The sequence below is a fragment of the Hippoglossus stenolepis genome, chromosome 23 (assembly GCF_022539355.2).
Source record: "Hippoglossus stenolepis isolate QCI-W04-F060 chromosome 23, HSTE1.2, whole genome shotgun sequence".
NCBI lineage: Eukaryota > Metazoa > Chordata > Actinopteri > Pleuronectiformes > Pleuronectidae > Hippoglossus > Hippoglossus stenolepis.
Window position 1 is genome coordinate 14,065,277 of NC_061505.1, and position 20,971 is coordinate 14,086,247.

At 42.9% G+C, this 20,971-nt stretch overlaps 1 protein-coding gene across 3 annotated transcripts in view; it reads left to right on the forward strand.

The window, feature by feature from the left end:
* Window positions 1-20,971, forward strand: part of pde5ab (phosphodiesterase 5A, cGMP-specific, b) — an 82,982-nt gene that overhangs the window by 51,937 nt on the left and 10,074 nt on the right. For 2 of the 3 annotated variants that reach the window (XM_035148191.2, XM_035148189.2), the window contains exons 9-16: window positions 5,765-5,873; window positions 5,959-6,043; window positions 8,217-8,392; window positions 10,979-11,038; window positions 14,200-14,346; window positions 16,851-16,976; window positions 17,657-17,751; window positions 17,874-17,961. In XM_035148191.2, coding sequence (XP_035004082.1) covers window positions 5,765-5,873; window positions 5,959-6,043; window positions 8,217-8,392; window positions 10,979-11,038; window positions 14,200-14,346; window positions 16,851-16,976; window positions 17,657-17,751; window positions 17,874-17,961 — 886 coding nt within the window. The remainder of the gene's footprint in view (window positions 1-5,764; window positions 5,874-5,958; window positions 6,044-8,216; window positions 8,393-10,978; window positions 11,039-14,199; window positions 14,347-16,850; window positions 16,977-17,656; window positions 17,752-17,873; window positions 17,962-20,971) is intronic. The other variant, XM_035148190.2, reaches the window with a different exon arrangement.

The following is a 20,971-nucleotide window of genomic DNA, read 5'->3' on the forward strand; positions in this document are numbered from 1 at the left end:
TATGAGATGTGAAAAGAGCTCATGGGACCAAAGCTCGGTTCTAATGAAGCAGACCCCACCTCCCCCCCCCTGTGCTCCCCCTTCTCCCCCCCTCTTTCCTGCATGGTCCTCCTCACACACTGGCTGCTTTCACACCAAGAGGACAACCTCTGCGACTCATCTTCTTCTTTTTTATTATTTTTTAACAGTTGTGACAGAAAATGGTTACAGAAAACATTTCATGCAGACTTTTTTTTTGGTTTGGATGTGGTAAACTGGAGCTCCCAGAGTGAATCCACACCCCTTCAGTAGAAGACACGTATATGCACGTCCTCATTTAGAGCGATAGCATTTCTACCACTTAAAGAATCTGCTCAAAGAGGAGAAGAATCTGGACATTCTGCCGGGTTTTTTGGACATGTGGCTTTCCATAGAGGCGGCGATTCTTTTCTCGACCTCTGGTTCTTTACGATAAATGGAAAGCAGCAGCGTTTCTGGACAGTCCCACATCTTACACAGGTCCTTGAACACGGCCTTGTGGAGGACATTGATTATATCTGGGGACATGTCTAAGTCAATGTCTTGGACTTCGGCCCATGTTTTTTCAAACAGGTATTGAGTGAGGTGTATTGATTCGTCACACAAGTTCACTTTGGACTTTGCATACACTCGAGTGACGAACTGGTCAATGACGAGATTGACATACATCTTTTGCGGGGCTCTGCCTGCCCGTGCACTGTTGATCTCTGAGACCGGAGATCCTACGATGGGCTCAATCTCCATTAAAGCGGAGGTCACCCTCTTGGTGTAGTCACCGGCCTCCTTTGAGAACCACCAGTTCATCAATGGCAGGAAATTGGTCACTCTCTCCTTTATGTCCGCGTACATCTTTCTGTGGGACTTAGGAACAGACACTTTCGTCACTTCAGCTGGACTCGCCACTAAAATGTCAGTTGCGATGTACGTATAGAGGACATCGGTAAGGACGGGGGCGTTTGCAGGTGAAACTCTGTCCTTGGTCTCTGTCAGAAGCAGAGACTCCACACTATCCATCAGAGACTTGACTGACTCACTGCTTGGGACTTGGGTCTCCTTACGGAACTTCTTCCTGACTTGTGTCCCCATCTTGAGCATCGATGCTGTCACCAAAAACTTTGCAAAAAGCTTCTTGATCCTCTTCCCCACTCCGTTCCAAAGCTTCTTGTGGCTCTTTGAGGATTTGGAGCCTCTACTCGAATCAGATGATCTGACGCTCTCCTCTTCACTAATTATCTGATAGATTTCATCTGCAGCAGCTTTAAACTCCAGAGAAGATTCAGATATCAGCCCACTCAGGTCAGATTCTGACATTTCGTCCAAAAGGGGCTCGATGATGTCGCTCACCTCCTTCCCGATGATTTCCTGGACGGCCTCACTTGTCCTATAGTCACTGCTGCGGACTGATGATTCTGAGGATGTTCGTCTGTCAGAGCGAGAACTGCGTGATGAAGAGTCAGTGCGTGAAGAGGTTGGTTTCCCCCTAGGGAACTCGTTTATCAGCTCAAATGTCTTTTGACTGCGTAGTTTCGGCTTGAACGAGCCCTCGATGTCGCCGGCAGATTTCTTCAACACTTTGCAAACACAATTGACCATTTTCTCAAGTTTGTTGGCTGTGGTCTGGTGACACTGTGGCAGTCTGGTGGAGCATCCGCTGGTGGAGCATCCGCTGGTGGAGCATCCGCTGGTGGAGCATCCGCTGGTGGAGCATCCGCTGGTGGAGCGCTCAGACCGGCGGGAATTGACCCTCTCTGTCATCTCCTCTGCAACCAACTCAGTGAGTTGATCCAAACTCACAGACTTTTTTAAGCTGCCCGGTGCTAAACTCTGACGGAGAGCGTCTCCCAGACTGGACTGGATACTCTCCGCAGTAAAGGGAAAGTCGTTGTGTCCATGTGCTGTGATCAGGTCTGAGGACACAGACAAAGTCATGTTCAGAAGAAGTTCTGCCAACAGAAACCTTGTGACGTTGTCTGGTGTTTCTGATTTTAACAGTTCCCACTGCTCCGTAGTCAACTTGGTATAAAGATCCTCAATCTGCATGCGAATAGTTTCAACTGTCATGCTGGGAAGCTCCAATGCATTAGATGTATCCATGGTGAATGTCTGTATTGCAGTCTCCTCCATATCTAGGTTTAGGTCTATTTGATCCGTTTCTTTCCACTTAGCGCTGCTGACCAAGGTAGTACAAAACAAAGCCCTTGATATGGAACATGAAGGGTATCTTCTTCCATAAGTCATATAGACACATCAAAGACATGATAAAGAACCAAAGACAATTTTAAAGATCTCAAATAATGTTGAAGATCAAAGCCACAAAAAGATTGTGACTCTAATAGAAAGCCCGGCCTCTTGTTCAAAGACATTGTTATTTTAAGGGCGTTTTCAGTCATGAATTGCGGAGGATGTCCGAGCCTCTTCTTCTTCTCTGTTTGGTTTATTGGCGGGTAGCAACCAACGTCAAGGTGCATTACCGCCTTCCACTGTGTGTTGAACCCCCCCGCACAAAATATTTTATAGAAGAGTCAGTGGAGCATGTAATGCTTCACTTTAATAAGTGTGATCGAGAACGAGAAAAGCTCAAGAGGAAAAGTGCAAAGCAGAGAGGAAGAACTAAGCTTGGAAATAGTAGTTACCTTTGGAATAGGGAGTATGTTCCATTAGCTGAGGGAGACAGGATTGGACAAACTGATTTAATATGAGCTAGATAACTCTGATATACACTCCAACACAGGAGGTTGTCACCCGCCACTCAACTGAACGAAGGAGAAGCTATCAAATATCAAGGGTAATAAGAGATACGCTACCGAATGGGGAAGAAGAGGAAGTAGGATATTGACACACACAGTAGAGGGCGGTAATGCACCTTGACGTTGGTTGTCACCTGCCAATAAACCGAATAAAGAAGGAGAAGAAGACTTGGGACTGGACTTTCTCTGGTGATCGTCTTTCACACGTGAAGAACGCAGCAGGAGGTCCTGGGCTCAAACTCTTAAATTCAAGGAAGCACAACAACGAGAAACAGAAAGTAAAGACGAGTTGTGTTTCATGCTGTACTTTTCTTAAAATAAAAAAAAAAACAGATCAGAGATCAGGAAGTGTGTGTGTTGTTGTGATGGACACATGTTTGTTTGAGTAGAGTAGAGAAGCTGCTGTTAAAACAAACCCACATTTCTTCATGAGTACTGGCAGAGAGGTCTGTGGATGGAAAGCTACTGTTGGTCCAGTGTGTTAAAGCGAACACATGTTAAAAGCTACTGTGCGTAGCTGTTGTAGATGAGACAATAAACGTGTGAACCATTAGAGATTGACATCTTTACTCGGAACAACTCAGCCTGATTGAGAGCCACAGACAAGGTGGGCAAACCCAAAAGTCTTGAGAGGCACATTTACACATTCATGGAAGTTGTTGATAGTAAGGAACTAATCCTTTAAAGTCAAAAAGGGAAAAGTCTGTCAGGCCTTTAAAGCCAGAAAAACTCACAGGGAATACTGATCTTTTCTCTGTCTTACACACTGTACAGAGGAGAGGGTCACAAACCATGCTTTCTATCAGCTTTTATTGGCTCTTTTTTTCACTAATACCTTCTCCGGGCAGAGATACAGCTAAGAGACATAAAGTCAATAGCGGCTGATAGAAAGCCCAGTTTGTGACCCTCTTTTTACTGGAGAAACAGATGGAGCTGTCAGATCTCGTGAGGTTTCTGCTTTGAAAAGGAGACTCGACAGAGTTTTCCAAGGACTAAACAGTATTGAAACACAGTGAGTGGATTTTCTCCACATTAAAGCTGTTAGGTGTGTGTGTGTGTGTGTGTGTGTGTGTGTGTGTGTGTGTGTGTGTGTGTGTGTGTGTGTGTGTGTGTGTGTGTGTGTGTGTGTGTGTGTGTGTGTGTGTGTGTGGGACCAAGGGACCAAGAAAAAGGGAAAATAGGCAGTTGTGAAAATCCCAGCACTGTCAGGGGTGACACAACCCAGATGTCCTATCTTGTCTCGTCCTCTATAGTGTGTAATTTTTTACAGCCTTCTCTCATGGCTGCGTCTCCCCTGTTTAGATCTAATAACTCTTTAAATACCACTGTGTGTGTGTGTGTATGTGCTGGATCTGCTCTGGGAGGGCTGTGATACTGTAAAACCAGGCAGCTCCAACTGGGCCAACACAAGAGGGGAGGGGCCCTGCAGGATGTTAGCTTTGACCCGGCTGGAACCGCAGGAGGCTTTTTATAGTGACATTAACCCGAGGCTGCGGATTCCCAACGACACAGCGTCTGTTTCACCGAAGCAGGAAATTCAGTCGAGCTGAACCGATGTGGATCCGGCTCGCAGGAGCAGACAGGTTTTTTTTTTTTTAACCCTAACAAAGTGGGGCAATTATGTTTTTTATGGATTCCGAGTTTGATTGTAGTGAATTGAAAGCTAGCGTAGAGCTGTCGTGATGATGTCGTGGCGATGCCGGCAGCTGCTCTGTGGCCTAATTTAGGTCAATCACAGAGAGCGGGAGAGGAAATGTGGAGTTTAGTGTGTTTGGGTGATTAAGCTCGAGCACAAGTGCACAAACTGTGCAGCGTTTCCATCTGAAACACGTGTGTGTGCGTGTGCGTGTGCGTAAGTGGAGGCAAGTCTGGACAGAACACATTGTTATAATTAGCCTGAAGCCCTAAAGTCATCCAAAATGAAACTCCTGCTCACAGGCTGGAAGTTGAAAAAGTAAATAGGAGCAAAGAAAGTAAAAGCAGACATAAGTAAAAGTAAAAGCAGACGTAAGTAAAAGTCCTGCACTGAAAATGTAAAAGTACAGCAGTATCATCTGCCATCTTAATGTGGTATTTGGTCATTGTGCTGTTACTTAATATAATGACACACTGCATCAGATTGTAAGTTCCTCATATGGAACTACAGCTGGCAGATCAATGCAGAGATTACATGTATTTAGTAACAATACTCAAGTATTAGGTTACTGATACTCCCCCCCTTTAACACATGTTTCCTATCTATCATTCTTTCTGTTATCTATTAACACACCCATATTCCCTCCTTCTCTCTCCCTCTCTCACACACACACCCACACACACTCACACGCCCCTTCCCACCGCAGCGCTCCAGCCAAAATCCACTGGCGTTTGCCATAACCTCATATGATGTTTACATATCCATTTTCTATCGTTTATCATGCAGTATTACAGCCGACTCTGTGGCTGCACTTGGAGCAGCTAAAGATAATAAACAGGCTTATTAAGCGCTGACAGACTTGACTGACGGCTGCAGCTTTCAGACCTGAGGGGGGGGACACGGCTACGCCTTGCAGGCTGCAGTTCTCTCATTTACCAGCAGATTTTTGTTTGTCCGGAGCTGAAGGAAAAAGCTGTTCTAGGGTTGAGACATTGAAGCCAAAGAGCAGCTGGGTAAAGTTTTATTAAGGAATAGTCAACATCAATCTTCCAAGTGTCTCTAAGTAAATCGTTTAGAATCACTGGCACTTATACCAATTTTACACTTAAGAATTTAATCAGATCATGTATAATTTCATCATTTAGAATGAGACTAGATATAACAGGAATTTAGGGGGTAGAGTGGGTCGTCCTGAGTTTTATTCTTGATCAGCAGCTTTGGTTCTGAGTGGGATGTCGAAACATGAGGAGCCAACATGTGTCCTGCAGGGTTGAAGAGATGAATCCAGGTGACCATGGTGTTTTCTCTTCATTATTCATGGTTAGTGAGAGAAGCTGTTTGTGTTCTATGTGTTTCTCCTCAGGGACTGTGATGTCAGTCAGATCAACTACATGTACGCCCAGTACGTCAAAAACACAATGCAGCCACTCAACATCGTAGACGTCACCAAGGACCAACGCTTCCCCTGGACAGTCAGTACTCTCTCCTTTTTTACATTTCATTTCTTTGTTTCTTCTTTTCCCACGGTGCGTAATTATCCCTCTTGTCCTCTGACAGAGTGAAAATCCAGATCACAACAGCAACCAGATAAAGAGTTTGCTCTGCACTCCCATCAGGAATGCCAAGAAGGACAAAGTCATAGGTACGAGATATTTCTCTCTCTCTCTCGCTCTCTCTCTCTCTCTCTCGCTCTCTAGTGGAGCACCTTTCAAAATGCTAAACCTGGGCTTCACTCACATATATTTGTATCCGTCCATGACAGTAGCTTAGCTTGGTCCTCAAGATAAATTAACGAAGACTGAAAGCAATCCAAAACCTAACCACTCATTAAAAAACTGAGGGTTTTCTGAAAAAAACATTCACTATAACCTTGATTTCTCAACCACTAAGAATGAGGTGGTTTACAATAAAAGCCAAAGGTTTCATCTGTCAGACGGTTTATATTCCACGTTTCTATCTGCTTCAGAGGCTGAGAAATGATGGATTTAGTGACCCTGTAGAGGCCCTTCATCGCAGAAATCTTCTTCTTCATCCTTGAAACGCAGACATGGATTTAGCGTGTGGGCTACGCTGGCATGATCATTTTATCCGATTAGCTGCTCCAACTTTGCCCCAGTGTCGTTCCCCTCACTCAGGTCGTCAGCTGTTGTCTGAACTCATTTGTTTCACCTTCCCCACATGAATTTGAGCAAATCGCAATGCATCTTATTGGTCATGTGCCTGGACAACATCATATAACATCGTCACATGCAGCTCTAAAGGAAGAAGCACACGTATGTTGTTGCACGCAGACTTAAAGGGACATACATGCATATGTTGCACCTGGTCCTAAAGGAACACTTGTACTTTTTAGCTTACGGTTAGCCACAAGGTCAACACCCAGGACAATGAAATGAGATCACATTATTTTTTACATTGTAAAAATACATACAGCCTCACTTAAAAACACAAGCTGTATCCAACAGAGAGAACTGAGCCCTGTCAATCACTGATCCCAGATCTGTGTCCTCAGACTGTCTTTGTGGTTCCGCATTTACTTTTTAATGCATTGATTATTAACCGTCTTAAATCCTAGGCCTGCGAACACTTTAAGCCAACACGGCATTACCACTTTCATTATCTGTTCATGAATGGTCCTGCCACTCCATCCATCACAGTAATTATCGTCTGCATAATTAACTCCATTAGTTGGCTACGAAGATGACTAATGACCGCGGATGTCCCTCGGTGATCAGACAAAGCAGGTCCTCGTAGCCTCTCCTCCAGCCCTGAAGAGTCCCAGTTGACGAGCAAGATCAAAACATCTTTATTACAATGAAATGTCCCTGGTCTTTCACCCCCAACACATTAATTCAGATTCGCTAATGTTTTGCTTTGTGAATACATTACTTGCATTAGAGAGGCAATATTCTCTTCCATGTCCTTATTTGGCGCAGGTTTGAGTCCAGGTCAAAGAAAGAGTGGTAATTGTATCTAATTGAAACTGCAAACCTTCAGCTCACATCAGCTCAGGCAGCTCATTATTCAACTGTTTGTTGAATGTTAAAAGTTTTCACTTTTAATAGAATGCAAAGTTCTAATTAAATGTTCTGCTGTTCGTGCTAACATGAGAAAATGTCATTACGTCTGGCACAATTCACTTGGACTCATCAATGACCTGATCACAATTTGTTGTTTAAAGGCCAAGTTCACTGTGAGCTCTACACACATGTTTTGCCTTTTGAATGTAATATCTCAGGAACACCTGAAAGGAACTCTTTTAAATTTGGCACAAACATTCACTTGGACTCAAAGATGAACTGATTAGATTTCAGTGGTGAAAGGTGAAGGTCATGGAAAACACATTCACTGGTAACTACAACCACAATGCGGTATCACTAGTTTCTTTTCTTTTTTTTTTAACTCTGCCCCTAGAACATCCTGCAATGTACCAACTTTACCGTAGCTGCAAGCTAGCCAGCCGTGTACTGTGTGTTTGTGTCTAGCGCAGCCCCAGACAGAGCCCGGAACTCACCATAAACTTAGATTATTGCTTTTATTTCCCCTCAGCCTCTGCCTCTCTGAAACAGATTCCTAGTGCTCTGGATGTTTGCCCAAATCTGGCACATTTTTAAACATTTACATCCATTCATGTCATGGAAAGACTCTTTCCACCTTCTTGGCAATGTGTACAGCTTACAGCTAAAAATACTACATGGCTCCAGATTTACATACCATTGGTTTTATTGGGATCTCCGGTCCCACGGAACCTATGAATAGTGGATCAAGACAGGTCAACTAGAGGGACTGACGCATGTTCTTCTGTGTCCGTGTAGGCGTATGTCAGTTGGCGAACAAGATGGATGAGGCGTCGGGCAGCGTGAAGGCCTTCAACAGGAACGACGAGCAGTTCCTGGAGGCATTCGCCATCTTCTGTGGTCTCGGCATCCAGAACACACAGATGTACGAGACCGTGGAGAGAGCCATGGCAAAGCAGGAGGTCACACTGGAGGTCAGCATCACTCTCGCGCGCGCGCACACACACACACACACACACACTATACATTACTTCCAAAAATCATCATACAGTGAACTGCACATATGGCTTTGCTGAGGTTGTTTCACTAAAATCCTCCATTCTCAAATAGAGACTAGAGAGTCTTTATTTACCTCAACTGAGGCCAGGCCGGACACAGGCCATTATTACAGAGGTTCAAATCACCCTTGTTTTATAAATGGATTAGAGCGTATCCTATTTCATGATATCATGTCATGTCCTATTAAGGGAAGCATTTGCCGATTTCTTGTGTAATCACAGTTTTACAGTCTGAGGAGGTGAGAGGTGCATTTGGATGAAAGGAGCCTCTTCTCCAACCAAACTGTCCTTGTTCAGACAAGTTGAAATCAGCTGTAAGCAGAATGGAAAGTTAATCAACTTACTTAACAAAATGTTATGAAAGACTTGGACAAATCCACAAAGAGCTAACCTCAAATTTTGTTTCCTATGATTGAACAAAAAGTCTGCAATGTATTGTATTTTTCAGTATGAGCACATTTTCATCTTATTAAGTTTTAATGTTCAGTTCTCAGCAACATTTTGTCCATAAATAAAACACATAGTATTTTGTATCTTGTATTTTGCAGTTTACATCAAATAGATTTTCATTTGATTGTTCCTACATAAGCACAGTGTCTCCTCAGAGTCTGTTTATGAGTGAAGTCTAATGTAGACAGAAAGGTAGTAAGTCAAAGATAACAAGTAATAAAATACTGTATTGAGATAGTTGTAGTCTTGCAATTGAATATGAACTTAGAGAGACTGAATCCAAAAATATTTCATGTTTATGCTGTTGTTGAATTTCTATCTTTGTGTGGAACCAGTTTGAATTTGAGACCACGACAGTGAGAACCTTTTTCAGACTGGGCTTCATGGTCAGGGTTATTATACATGTTGTATTATAATTAAGGCAAAGTGGGGGATTAGACATGTAGATGTCCCCAAGTGATGTAATGAGGGTCCTGACAAGAATAGAAAAATATAGCGTGTGTGTGTGTTAGTATCTCTGATGGAGCTATTTGTGGGCGTGTGAGTGACAGTGATGAGGTGAGGCAGACAGATTTTTTTTTAGCTGCTCCTTGACACTTCCTTGTCTCACTGTGTGTGACGGCCACAAATTCATTATGACCGAGCCCACACACACACACAAGATCACCATCCACTATTAGCACCCCCTGTGCCCATTTTGCATGCGCCCTCCCTCTCAGTCATGTAAATGCATACACACCATACACTGTCCCTGTTCCCAGTATGTGGTCTCCATGTCGGAGCTGTCAGCTTCAGGGTGTCGGTGGGGACGTCTCCTCTCGGCTGCAGCTGACACCCGCCTCCTCCGCCGCTTTTCCCAGTTCAATTCGCTCGCACTGGTCAGAGGCGTTGTACTGTAACTCTTCATCCTGACTTTAATGAGAGAAAGTCGCCTACACAGCTGGACAGATGAACAGTTGGACAGTGCATCTGAATCGGCAGCTCCGTGCTTACCAGTTAAAATACAGAGGATTGCTTCAGTGCTTCAAAAACAGCTTTTAATGATCACTTTGCTCACGCTTCCAAAGAGAAGCTAATAAATGATCAGAGAAACACCCACCATAGAATATACGTTCTCGTCACAAGACATCGAAAATAGCAACAAAGGTAGCTTTGAAGAAACTGGGCCAAAATGTGCTTTTTAGACCAAAGCTGAGAAACCGAGATCACTGCCACTGTGGGGAGTCTTTGATCACACAGCAGCCTCCGCGTGGATAGTTATGAAAGCCTATTTAAATGACAGGCAGTGAGAAATCATGCTATATGGGTATTTATGCATCATTACTACTAGTGTGCGAAATGGAGAACATTCCCCATCACAACAAGTTGTTTTAGAAACTGTATCCATCCATGCACCCATTATCTATACCGCATATCCTTTGAGGATACATTATTTTACAATTCTAACTGTATATGTTGTAGACGTAGTGAATAGATGTAGTTGTGTCACACATGTCACAACACAATCCTCTATCATACACACCCTACCAATTTGGCGGACTATTTAAGCTGCAAGGATTTCCCATCTCTCCCTTTGCTTGTTATTGCCTCTGCTGCCCTGTGTCAGTAACGCTGCCCCTCCACCCCCCCAGCATCCACCTGTCATGTTTGGAAGGGGAGGGCGAGGTGAGGGGTATTCAGCTGCAACATGCAACTTCACCACTAGGTGTCACTAAATTCTACACACTGATCCTTTAAAGAAAGTGAAAAAAAATGAATCCAGATCCGCACCAAAATGTTATGGGTTCTTCTCCGGTCCATACAACATCCTTCCATTCAATTTCATGGAAATGAATTCAGTAGTTATTGTGCAATGCTGCTAACTTACAGATAAATGACTTTATTCTCATACTATTGTGACTTAACTCTGGTAATATTGCAACTTTTTTCCATTTAAGTGGCCGTGGTACTCTGTCGTACAACCTGAAGGTCACCACAAAGACGAAAGTTGATCTGTAGAGAAGTCTGCAGTAAGTTGCTGACCTCATCTGTTTTTATATGTTTATGTTGCAGGTTCTGTCGTATCACGCCTCCGCCACAGAGGAAGAGTCGCGGGAACTGCAGGTAACAGCGGTAAATAAAAATTCATTAATTAAACAATAGAAACCAACGTGCATGAATAAAGACACACACACACACACACACACACACACACACACACACACACACACACACACACACACACAGGCAGATGTTGTCCTTCAGGGTCAGAGGAAGCAGTCATGAAACAGAACACCACACCGCTGAATCAGCATCATTATAGCAACACTATATGTCTGTGGCCTTGACAAGCACATTTTTAGTGGAAATCGTCAGCTTGTATAGAACATAATGCACTGTCAAAATCTATAATGACCTTCTACAATGGACTGTGGTCGACTTGAATTATCCATGTTTGTTGTTGAGTCACTTATTATTCCACAAAGTGTGAGATGTTGGATTTTTTTAAATATGTCCTTGTCATAATAACTTTTAGAACATTCTATTAGAGGTGAAAAACTTGTGGTGCAACACTTCAGAAACAAAATAACAAAACAGATTTGCAGATGCAGATTTTAACAAATATTCAGAATATAAAGCAGCAAAACAAAAGAAATGTCAGACAGCACAGTAACAATTCAGAAAGAAAAGTGTTTCTGAAAACCCGACATAGGTCACGTTGATTTTTTTCAAAGATAGTGCGCGACCAGATTTTAATTTGCTGCCGTTGCCATAGTTTAAAAATCAAGCAACACTGTGTCGGTTTGTGTGGAAGATAAAAATGACACTCATGACATATTTCACCGATGATGTGTGCAGGGTTTCAAAGAGACACCAGACAATGCTGAATTTGTGCTCCGGGTTTAGAGGCCACCTGTCGTAGGCGTTGTTTTGTTTCACTTTCAAAGCCTCTTCAGGCAAAAACACTTTGCTGTGTAGTTATAGAAGGAGGTGCAGCTGGCAGAGGCTCGGCAGCAGAATGACCGTGGAGAGATCGTGATAATAACACAGTGGCAGTAGCCCCGTGATGCTGCGGCTGCCGAGCAGAGAAATAGTTAATAATGTAGGTTTATTTTAGCTCTTCGAATGATTCATCATATAATTGCTGTTCAGACATCTCTACAGGTTTGACTCCTCCGCACTTAAAGTTAGAGTGGGTCGTCCTCTATAGGTCCTTAGTTCTAAACCCCAGATGGCCCCTGGAGACTGTGCCGCTCTCATAGAGAAAGTGCTGCACATAGATGCACTGTATGAATGTGTGTGAATGACAAAAACTCAGTCATCAAGACTAGAGAAGTGCGACGTCTGACGCTAAAGTGTCAGGATTCAGTGTGTTTGATCCTTTTCGGAGCCGATGTCTGGCCCAAGGACACTTCAACATGCAGAGTAGAGGAGCCAGGAAATCGAACCACTGAGTTAGATGACTCTCTGTTTCTGTTGTTGGACAATGGAACAAGTATGAGACAGTGACAGAAATGTGGTCCATTAAGAGGACATGCTCTGGAGCAGTCACTTTAAAGCCATTTCCACGCTGATGCTGTGCTCTGATAACACCTTCTTTTTACCGCCATGACTTCGTCTGACAAAATCACCAGACACATAAGTTAAAGACAATGGCGCCGCTGGGATTTCAGCTGTATTTACTTGTACAAGGATTGTTCAGAGATGAAGGTAGAGGCTCCAGAATGTTTGTCTTTTAATCAGTTTTCACACATGAACCCTGGACAGTGCCCAGAGAATAGGGTTGGGACATTTTCCATTTCACACATGCAGCTCACGACAGGAGAGTGAACATGTGAGACATGTTCACACCTCTCTTTGGTGTCGGAGAAGGATGACACCTGGGTATAATGTGCAGGAGGTATGATGGAATCATTATCAACACACACGCTCACTTGTGTGTGTGTGTGTGTGAGATGCAGCTTTTGTGTATATATATTTGTGTGTATATATATATATATATATATGTATATATAGAGCTTTATTTGACATTAGTTATATTTATGGGAAAGCCCAGATCCTTTTTTACGAAACTCCCATGTAGAATATGGCTCCAGTGGCTTTCTACACAAAAACATGCGAAACACTAAAGTACCTCCCCGCTGCCGGTCTGGGTGATGATTTAGTTAATTCGCTCATTTGCATGTATGTCACCGATTTGCTGACTGCTCACTGAGGCAGCTCTCCAAATACGAGCCAATCGGAGCGGCCCAGCTTCCTCAAGAAGACACCATGTGACCCTCTCCACAGGTCGTGCTCTGTTCTCCTCCTGTGGAGAAGTGGCTGAACTAACAGCCTAACCTGATTAAGTGGCCTCCCTCGGGTGCAACTGGGAAGACGCGTCACTTGGTATCTAGGACACAGGCTTGATTTTTTTTTTTGGGGGGGGGTATATTCTGCCCAAGAGACCGCGACGTACAGTATGAGTGATACACTGTGGACCAAAAACCCTGTTTATTTGGCAGTTAAAGGATTAGATGTCACTTTTGTAATATAGAAAATTCAGAATTTAGAAAATGATAACCGTGTGATTACTAGTATTTAATCTGAATGAGTGATGGTGATTTGTCATGCTCAGACCAATATATCTTGATTGCCCCCTGGTGGCTGGCTGTAATATAGGTCATGAACCCTGCCTCATCCATGTTCTCAGATAGGACACGGACCAAAAATAGTCTGTTATTTTAGTTCGTATCACACGTTTGTTCAAGTCTTCATGTCTCTGTTAAGTTTGGTTTTAGTTAGGGTGAAATGTCATGATTGACAGCCTTGGACCTTGACAATGAGGCTCCACACCACGATCACGACCACTGTGCAGACTGGCTCCAAATTACATCACCAGGGCAAGATGGCCACGCCCATAAGCAAGATATTTTGGATTGATTTTTGTACAGTGAGAGAAAGTGGAGACCCAACGTCTCTCGTTATTGACAGTGTATTATCTTATCTTGTCAATACATTACACCTTACCTGTTGCTTTATTCATTCGTTGGTTTTGTTATTTTCTAAAAAGATTACATCGTACAACAGGGTAAAAAAAACAAATTCTAACAGGTGATGTGATAAAGGACCCTTACTGGCTTTTCACCCGCTAAATCATGGTGTGTCTTTTGCCATGTGTTCTTTGCGCATCCATGAAGATGAAAACTGATGCAGATGATACACTTTGATATTCATGTGTGTGTATGTCACTGTATCTGCAGCCTCTCTGCATTTCCCAAACTTCATAAATGTGTGTTGTGTGTGTTTTAAAGGTAGCCACAATACCGTCTGCCCAGTCGCTGCGTCTCATGGACTTCAGCTTCAGCGACTTCGACTTGTCGGACACTGAAACCACGTTGGGCACCATCCGCATGTTCGTTGACCTCAACCTGGTCCAGAACTTCCAGATGAAGTACACGGTAAGAACAGGCCTCGGGTGATAGTAAAGTAGATTATAGTTGACCCTACTGAAGCACTTGACAGTAAAACTCATCTTCACATTGTTTCTGTTCATCCGTCCACACTAAGTGACACAGAATGATATATTAAATCACAAAATACCAGGACATATTTTCATGGAATTTCTCTGCAGAGGATGTGTGGGACGTTTTGAGGATATGACATGACACTTCCCCTGGGCCAAGATTTCCACTTGTGCACGAGATAAACTAGAAATTGATATGTCATAGTTTAATAAACAGGTTACAGTAACAGTGACCGAGTGTATCCATTCTCCGTAGTGAATAAACACTTCATATAATGACTTTTCTCTAACAGCAGCCTGCACTACAAACAAGTGTTTGTCAGCGGGTAAGAGGAGCATTATTATCAATTTGTTGATTATCCACCCAGTGAAATGGCCCTGTTGGGTGTAATCAACTTTGTAGCCACTGGGGGCCACACTATTGAAGTTGTAGGCATATTTGTAATGGTAATAATAGTATGATAACAATAATTGGTCTACAATAGTATTTGTGTACACTGGAATGGCCAAAGTTGCCTAAATTGCTCACATAGGGGCTTTGAGGGGATCTTGCACATCGCCATGCATCAGCACAAGAGAAGGGGGAAGAAAAATTATAGTAAAATAGCTTGTTTTATGAATAGGAAAATACATTCAGATACGAACTGGGCTTAAGGGAAAAACAATCTATAGCTACGTGTCCACTCTTAATATTTAATTACTGTTATTGGTGGTGGTGGTAAAAGCATTTCTTTGAAACAAATGACAACATGACTTCATATGTTAACAAAAACAAGTATATCTGCCAAATCACCATACACAGAAGCATCAGGGTCATTAAATATGAAAATCTGAAATCCAAAGATGAGCACAGGTTGATTCTCGTTACCAAACCTGCATGACATTATACCACAGTCCTCAAGGCTTTGTTATTACGGTTTATAACGGCAACATCACAACAGACAAGAACAGCTCAACACACTGACATGAACTTGTTGTGGTTCTTAGTACGTCATGGAAAAAGGCAAGAGCAGATTCTCATCGTATTGATGCCAGAAAACAATCTGCTCCGCATTGTCGGCAGCATTAGACCATTACCACGCAACTGTGAGTGAGTGTGTGTAATATGAATGTGACTGCATTTACTACTGTGTTAACATCTGTGTATTTGACACACACACACACACACACACACACACACACACACACTCTTCCCTCCATTACCACTGTCTGTCAGACCCACCGCTCTGCTCATCAGAGTCCCGCTCGGCGCCAGCACCGCCCAATTTGCTGGTGGGTTTTGGCTCACGTCCGCAGCGCACTCTCCATGTGAAGAGGTCCTTGTATGTTGGTGGCTGACCTCCGGAGTGCCTGCGGAGAGGGGCCTCATAAAGAGAGGCTTTGATTGGAGGTGATTAGGTTCCCTCCAGCAGCGCAGCCTGTCAGTTTGACGCTCACACTGGGAACTGACACGCCGACCACCCTGGAGTATCACATCCCAATTATTTCATCACCTATTCATTGTTGTATCGTCATATTATGATCTTAGGTCAGTGTGTAATCATCCCTGTGGAGAAGATTAACTGAAAACGAATTGCTTGCTTGATTAGCTGAACGATGGTTTGTTCGAGGAGCTTTACTGAACATGTAGTGTGTAGCAGCACAGACCAACCAAGCACAGAGCATTGATTTGCTGAGAGTGTGCTGAGTCTTCACTTTCAGAGGGGACAAACTTCCGGACTCTTTGCTCATCACGTTTCCTTTTTCCTTTCCTTTGTATGGAATACATGTCACTCCGCTAAACAGAAATCAATAAACACATCTTATTTATGACTTTCATTTGTCTTTATGCAGCATGTATCAATAGATACAGAGATGTAAGGGAATGGTGTAACTGTGCCGGAGCTCCAGACCTTCCAGGTTCACTGTATGTTTAGCTTGTTTGTGGTAAATTAATTAACTGCGTGTGTAATGTGCAAGTTCAATATATACTGACTTATCAAAAAATCATAACTCAAATCTGTAAAAACTTTTTAGCCTCTTTCAGCTCATTGTTCTGGATTTACACCTGTGATCCAATTGAGCCCAAACAGTTCTCTGGAATATCTTTGACAGATGCGAAAGACGCAAAACAAATCGAGAAACCTGTTCTAATGATGGAAGACAGTTTCGGAGTCGGTGTATAAACAGGATTGTCACAATCTGAGGTCGTATTTATTTCCAACAGTAAACACACACACAGTTAGAGACCAGCTGGTGAACATGGTGGAGTATTTAGCAGCTAAGTTCTTTAGCAGTTGTTGGAGAAGAAAACAGAGCTCAATGAGAAAGAAAATGGGCCTTATCGTTGTGCACAAAAACAACCACAAATGAATGACAATGTTTCTCTATCTGGGAGATGAAGATGAAAATGGCTTGCAATGGTTAAATAGGTCTTTGTGCATGTTGTCTCCTCTGCAGAGTATATGCCAGTGGGTCCTGAGTGTGAAGAAGAACTACAGGAAGAATGTGGCCTATCACAACTGGAGGCACGCCTTCAACACGGCCCAGTGCATGTTCGCCCTCCTCAAGTCAGGACGCCTACAGGTCAGTGCAGCCACTCGAGGCTTAGGCTGAGCTGATTCACTAACTTCTCTTTTAATGGAGAAGGTAATCGAATGGATCGAATTCTGACAGACAGGCAATTTGTTCCATTATTATCTTTGCGCTGCTTCCATCTGCACGACCCATTGACAGAATATAAAGATGGACAACATGATGGTTCCCCAAAAGTGAGGCTGGCTGGAGTAAGCCATTTAAGGTAGTCCTTATCATACCGATGTACATTCAAGTGCAAAAATTTCCAATAACTTTGGTTAGTTATTTGATTTTATGAAAATGGGCTGAAACCTAATGATTGACAGCTTAAACTGAGTCACAATTTGTGGACCACATGTACGAGTGGGACCTTGATACCGCGGCTGCATCCCCCGAATGCTACTGCACAGACTCTGGCTCCAAATGTGCAATATGGCATATTTTGGCTTTATCTCTGCATAGGGGGAGCAGGTCCATCTTTGTATACAGTCTATGGTACTATCGTGAAACAACGAGAAAAAAAAATGATGCCAGTTGATGGTGTGTTTTGGAATATGTTGTATATACATGATTAACAGCTTATTAGGTAAATGATACAAGACCTGTATTGGTTGGCTAAATGTTTTTTTTTTTTACCTCTGTTCTATACTTCCTGTTTTGCTCCCCTCTCTTCATCCACCTCCTGACAGAATAACCTGAGTGATCTGGAGGTCTTGGCTCTGATGATTGCGACTCTCAGCCACGACCTGGACCACAGAGGAGTCAACAACTCCTACATACAGAGGTGCAGCTTGAGTCAAATATAAGTCATAAGTACATGGATATGCGTGTGTGGGAGGCAAGTGTAACCACTCTGTGGGTTTCTTACTTCCTGTGTGTGTGTGTGTTTGTGTGTGTGGCGTCCAGGAGCGACCACCCACTGGCCCAGCTCTACTGCCACTCCACCATGGAGCACCACCACTTCGACCAGTGCCTCATGATCCTCAACAGCCCTGTAGGTGCACCCACTCCCACACTCACACTGGTGTAGGAAGCCTTTCAGTCCACTCATCATTCTTCTCAATGCTCCAATTAGACGAAATCAGACCTAGATGGTTTCTCACTTTTTCTAACAAGCTGTACATTTCATGAGGTGCTTCATGATGACTGTGATATGAACAGAAATGGATTTCATTGTTGTTCCTCTACACCTTATATATATATATATATATATATATATTTTTTGAGTATCCCAATATATGTGTACAAATCACTATATTGATATAGCTTTCATTTAAGGATTTGTGGTTCACTTTGTGTTGTTTAAACCTTCTATAGCAGTGTTGTTATCCATCATAAGCCATTTGACTCTCCCGCTTAAAGTATTTTAATACACATGGTGCTGTATTCTGAATGCGATGACAGTTTTCCTAAAATTAGATAAACAATAAAATTACATTATATTGTTTACAGTATCACAATATATTGCAATGTATTGAATTGTAATCCCTGTATCATTATATTTATCATATCGCTACAGTCTCGTCAACACACAGCCTTAAAGGTTCAGTGTGTAAGATTTAGGTGAAAGGGATCTATTGGCAGAATTAGAATGGGCCTTTTATATTTAAATACTTTATATTTACATCGGGAGCAGGTCCTCTCTACGGAGGCCGCCATGTTTTTTACAGTAGCCCAGAATGGTCAAACTAATCTCCTTTTGAGGTTTTTATGACAACTGAAGGTTTCCAAAGGTTCTCTGTCATGTTTGGAACGGGAGGGTGAGGTGAGGGGTATTCAGCTGCAACATGCAACTTCTCCACTAGATGTCACTAAATTCTACACACTGTACCTTTAACTTCAAGGCAGTGAAACAACCCAATATCAACTCTCCTTTTAGCTCCTTTATGGTCTCCACCAACTCCTTAGAAATATATATCTGGCCCTTCAGCTGCTGAATGCTCCGACGTCATCTGTCCGAGTTCAGTGGGTTTATCAGTGCATTGCTCCCTGCAGAGGCTGAGAACGAGGTCAATGAGAGCAGTAACAAAAGCAAACCAGCACAATTGTGATTCAGCAAATCAAAGCATTGAGCTAAGAGATGCTACAGGGCTCTGCTTAGCTGAGAGGGGGACTACAGTTTTACATTGGATTCATTTTTAACATAGGAACATTGATTTAGACAGTTTTTTGGATGTCCACACTGAACCACGTGACTCTGTAATGCGAAAGGTGCAGTGTCATCATCACTGTATCATAGACAATTATTACCCGACTCTGCAGCCCTGCTAAGCGTTCCTCTTGTGCATTGTTTTGGCTTTATAGCCCATTTACGGTATCGGCCTGAGATGCACTCGTCAACCCCACCGGCAGCTGTTTGCCGCAAAACGATCTGATAAACACAAATATGATCAGAGGTGCCGCACGTGCTCATGTAGTGCTTCTGTCCTGACTGACCAGCTGCCCCCCTAAGAAAGTTACACATCAAAGGAGGAGTTGGCACCATCATTGTGGATGTGAGCATAGTGGCAGGAAGACAGAAGCTACAAACCCCAAAAAAACATCCGGCAGATTGTCTCCTCACACTCAAGAGTTGCTCCTCATCACAGTTATGCAACGCAGGACATGAGTTGCGCTTTCACAGCTGCAGCGGATTCAGTGAGTAGCAGCTGAGCTCCTGGCAGACGCATTCAAGAGGCTCCCTCTCCTCATGGTGTCCTAACTGACTCCCAGCCAGCCTCAGGAACGACACACAACACTGTAGGTCTCAGATCTGCAACCGTCCTACACCAGCAATTGTCCATGTTCTAGCCTAATGGTAAAGATTTGAGTTTAAGGCCCGTCATGGTTTCTCTGATGCGGAAGTCAATCCATTGCCAATTCCAAAATACCACTGTAGAAACTGATAATTTAATAACTGCCTATAATGTAATGTGGAAAGTAATCAAAACTGGTAATATAATAGCCTTCCTCTAATGCAATAAAAATGTTGAGCATTTAAAGCAATAACTTTCGTGTAATTTAATAAGTATTATGTTTATCCTCACTGAAGCCTTTTATGCATCGGGAACCTGTCAGTGCCAAGTCATCAAGTCTCCAAATTACATCCCTCACTGGCTTCCCACCTGCCAACAGTGAGGCTCGCAAAGCCTGGCCAAGCTGCAAGGCCCTTCTGCCAGGGAACTGAACCCAGCTGTCAGTGGAACCAAACGTTTTGGTTTGTGTTAACTTCAGTCTCTACTAAGTGGAGATCTACGCACAACTAGATTTAGCACCTCACAAACTTCTTTTGACTTAGAGATTTAAAATAACATTTTACAAAAGTAACACAGTAACTTAAACTACACGTCATTGTGTTAATATCATTTGAATTAATAACAAAACAGCTTGAAAGCTTTTGAACATGTATGTGGGGCCTAAAAGGGTCAGTTCATACCGTAGACTCTGTATGAAGATAGATGACATGTTGGCTCCCAAAAGTGAAGACAAAACATCTGGAACGCCCCCCTGGTGGCTGGGTGCAGGATAGGTCATAAACCCCGCCCCCTCCATGCTAGCTGATGGGACATGTCAAGTGTCAAACTAAAAAGTTAAATTGCACAAAAGATACATTTGTCAAAAAAATGGTTCTGGTCATTTTAGGTAGTTCTTATCACTGATGTATGTTCAAGTGTGAAGATTGACAGCTGACAGTGACTAGCGATTGGTTGAATCTACGGGACCTCGATACTGTGGTTCCACTCCAGGAGCACAAGACTACTGCATAGACTCTGGGTTCAAATTACGTTGCTAGTGCAAAATGAGATTTTTATTTTATAGGAAGAAGCGAAGACGTGTTGTTTATCTTTACTTTATGATATAGCATAGAATTTCTTGAATAAACTAGAAAAACGTATATAGTCCAGTTATTTACCGCTTATTTACCGGTTTACAGACCTAATGCTTTAATCTTGAAAGTGCTGTACAACAGTGGATTTACAGTGTAGGCCGTTACGTAAACAATGTTATCTGTGATGTGTGTGTCA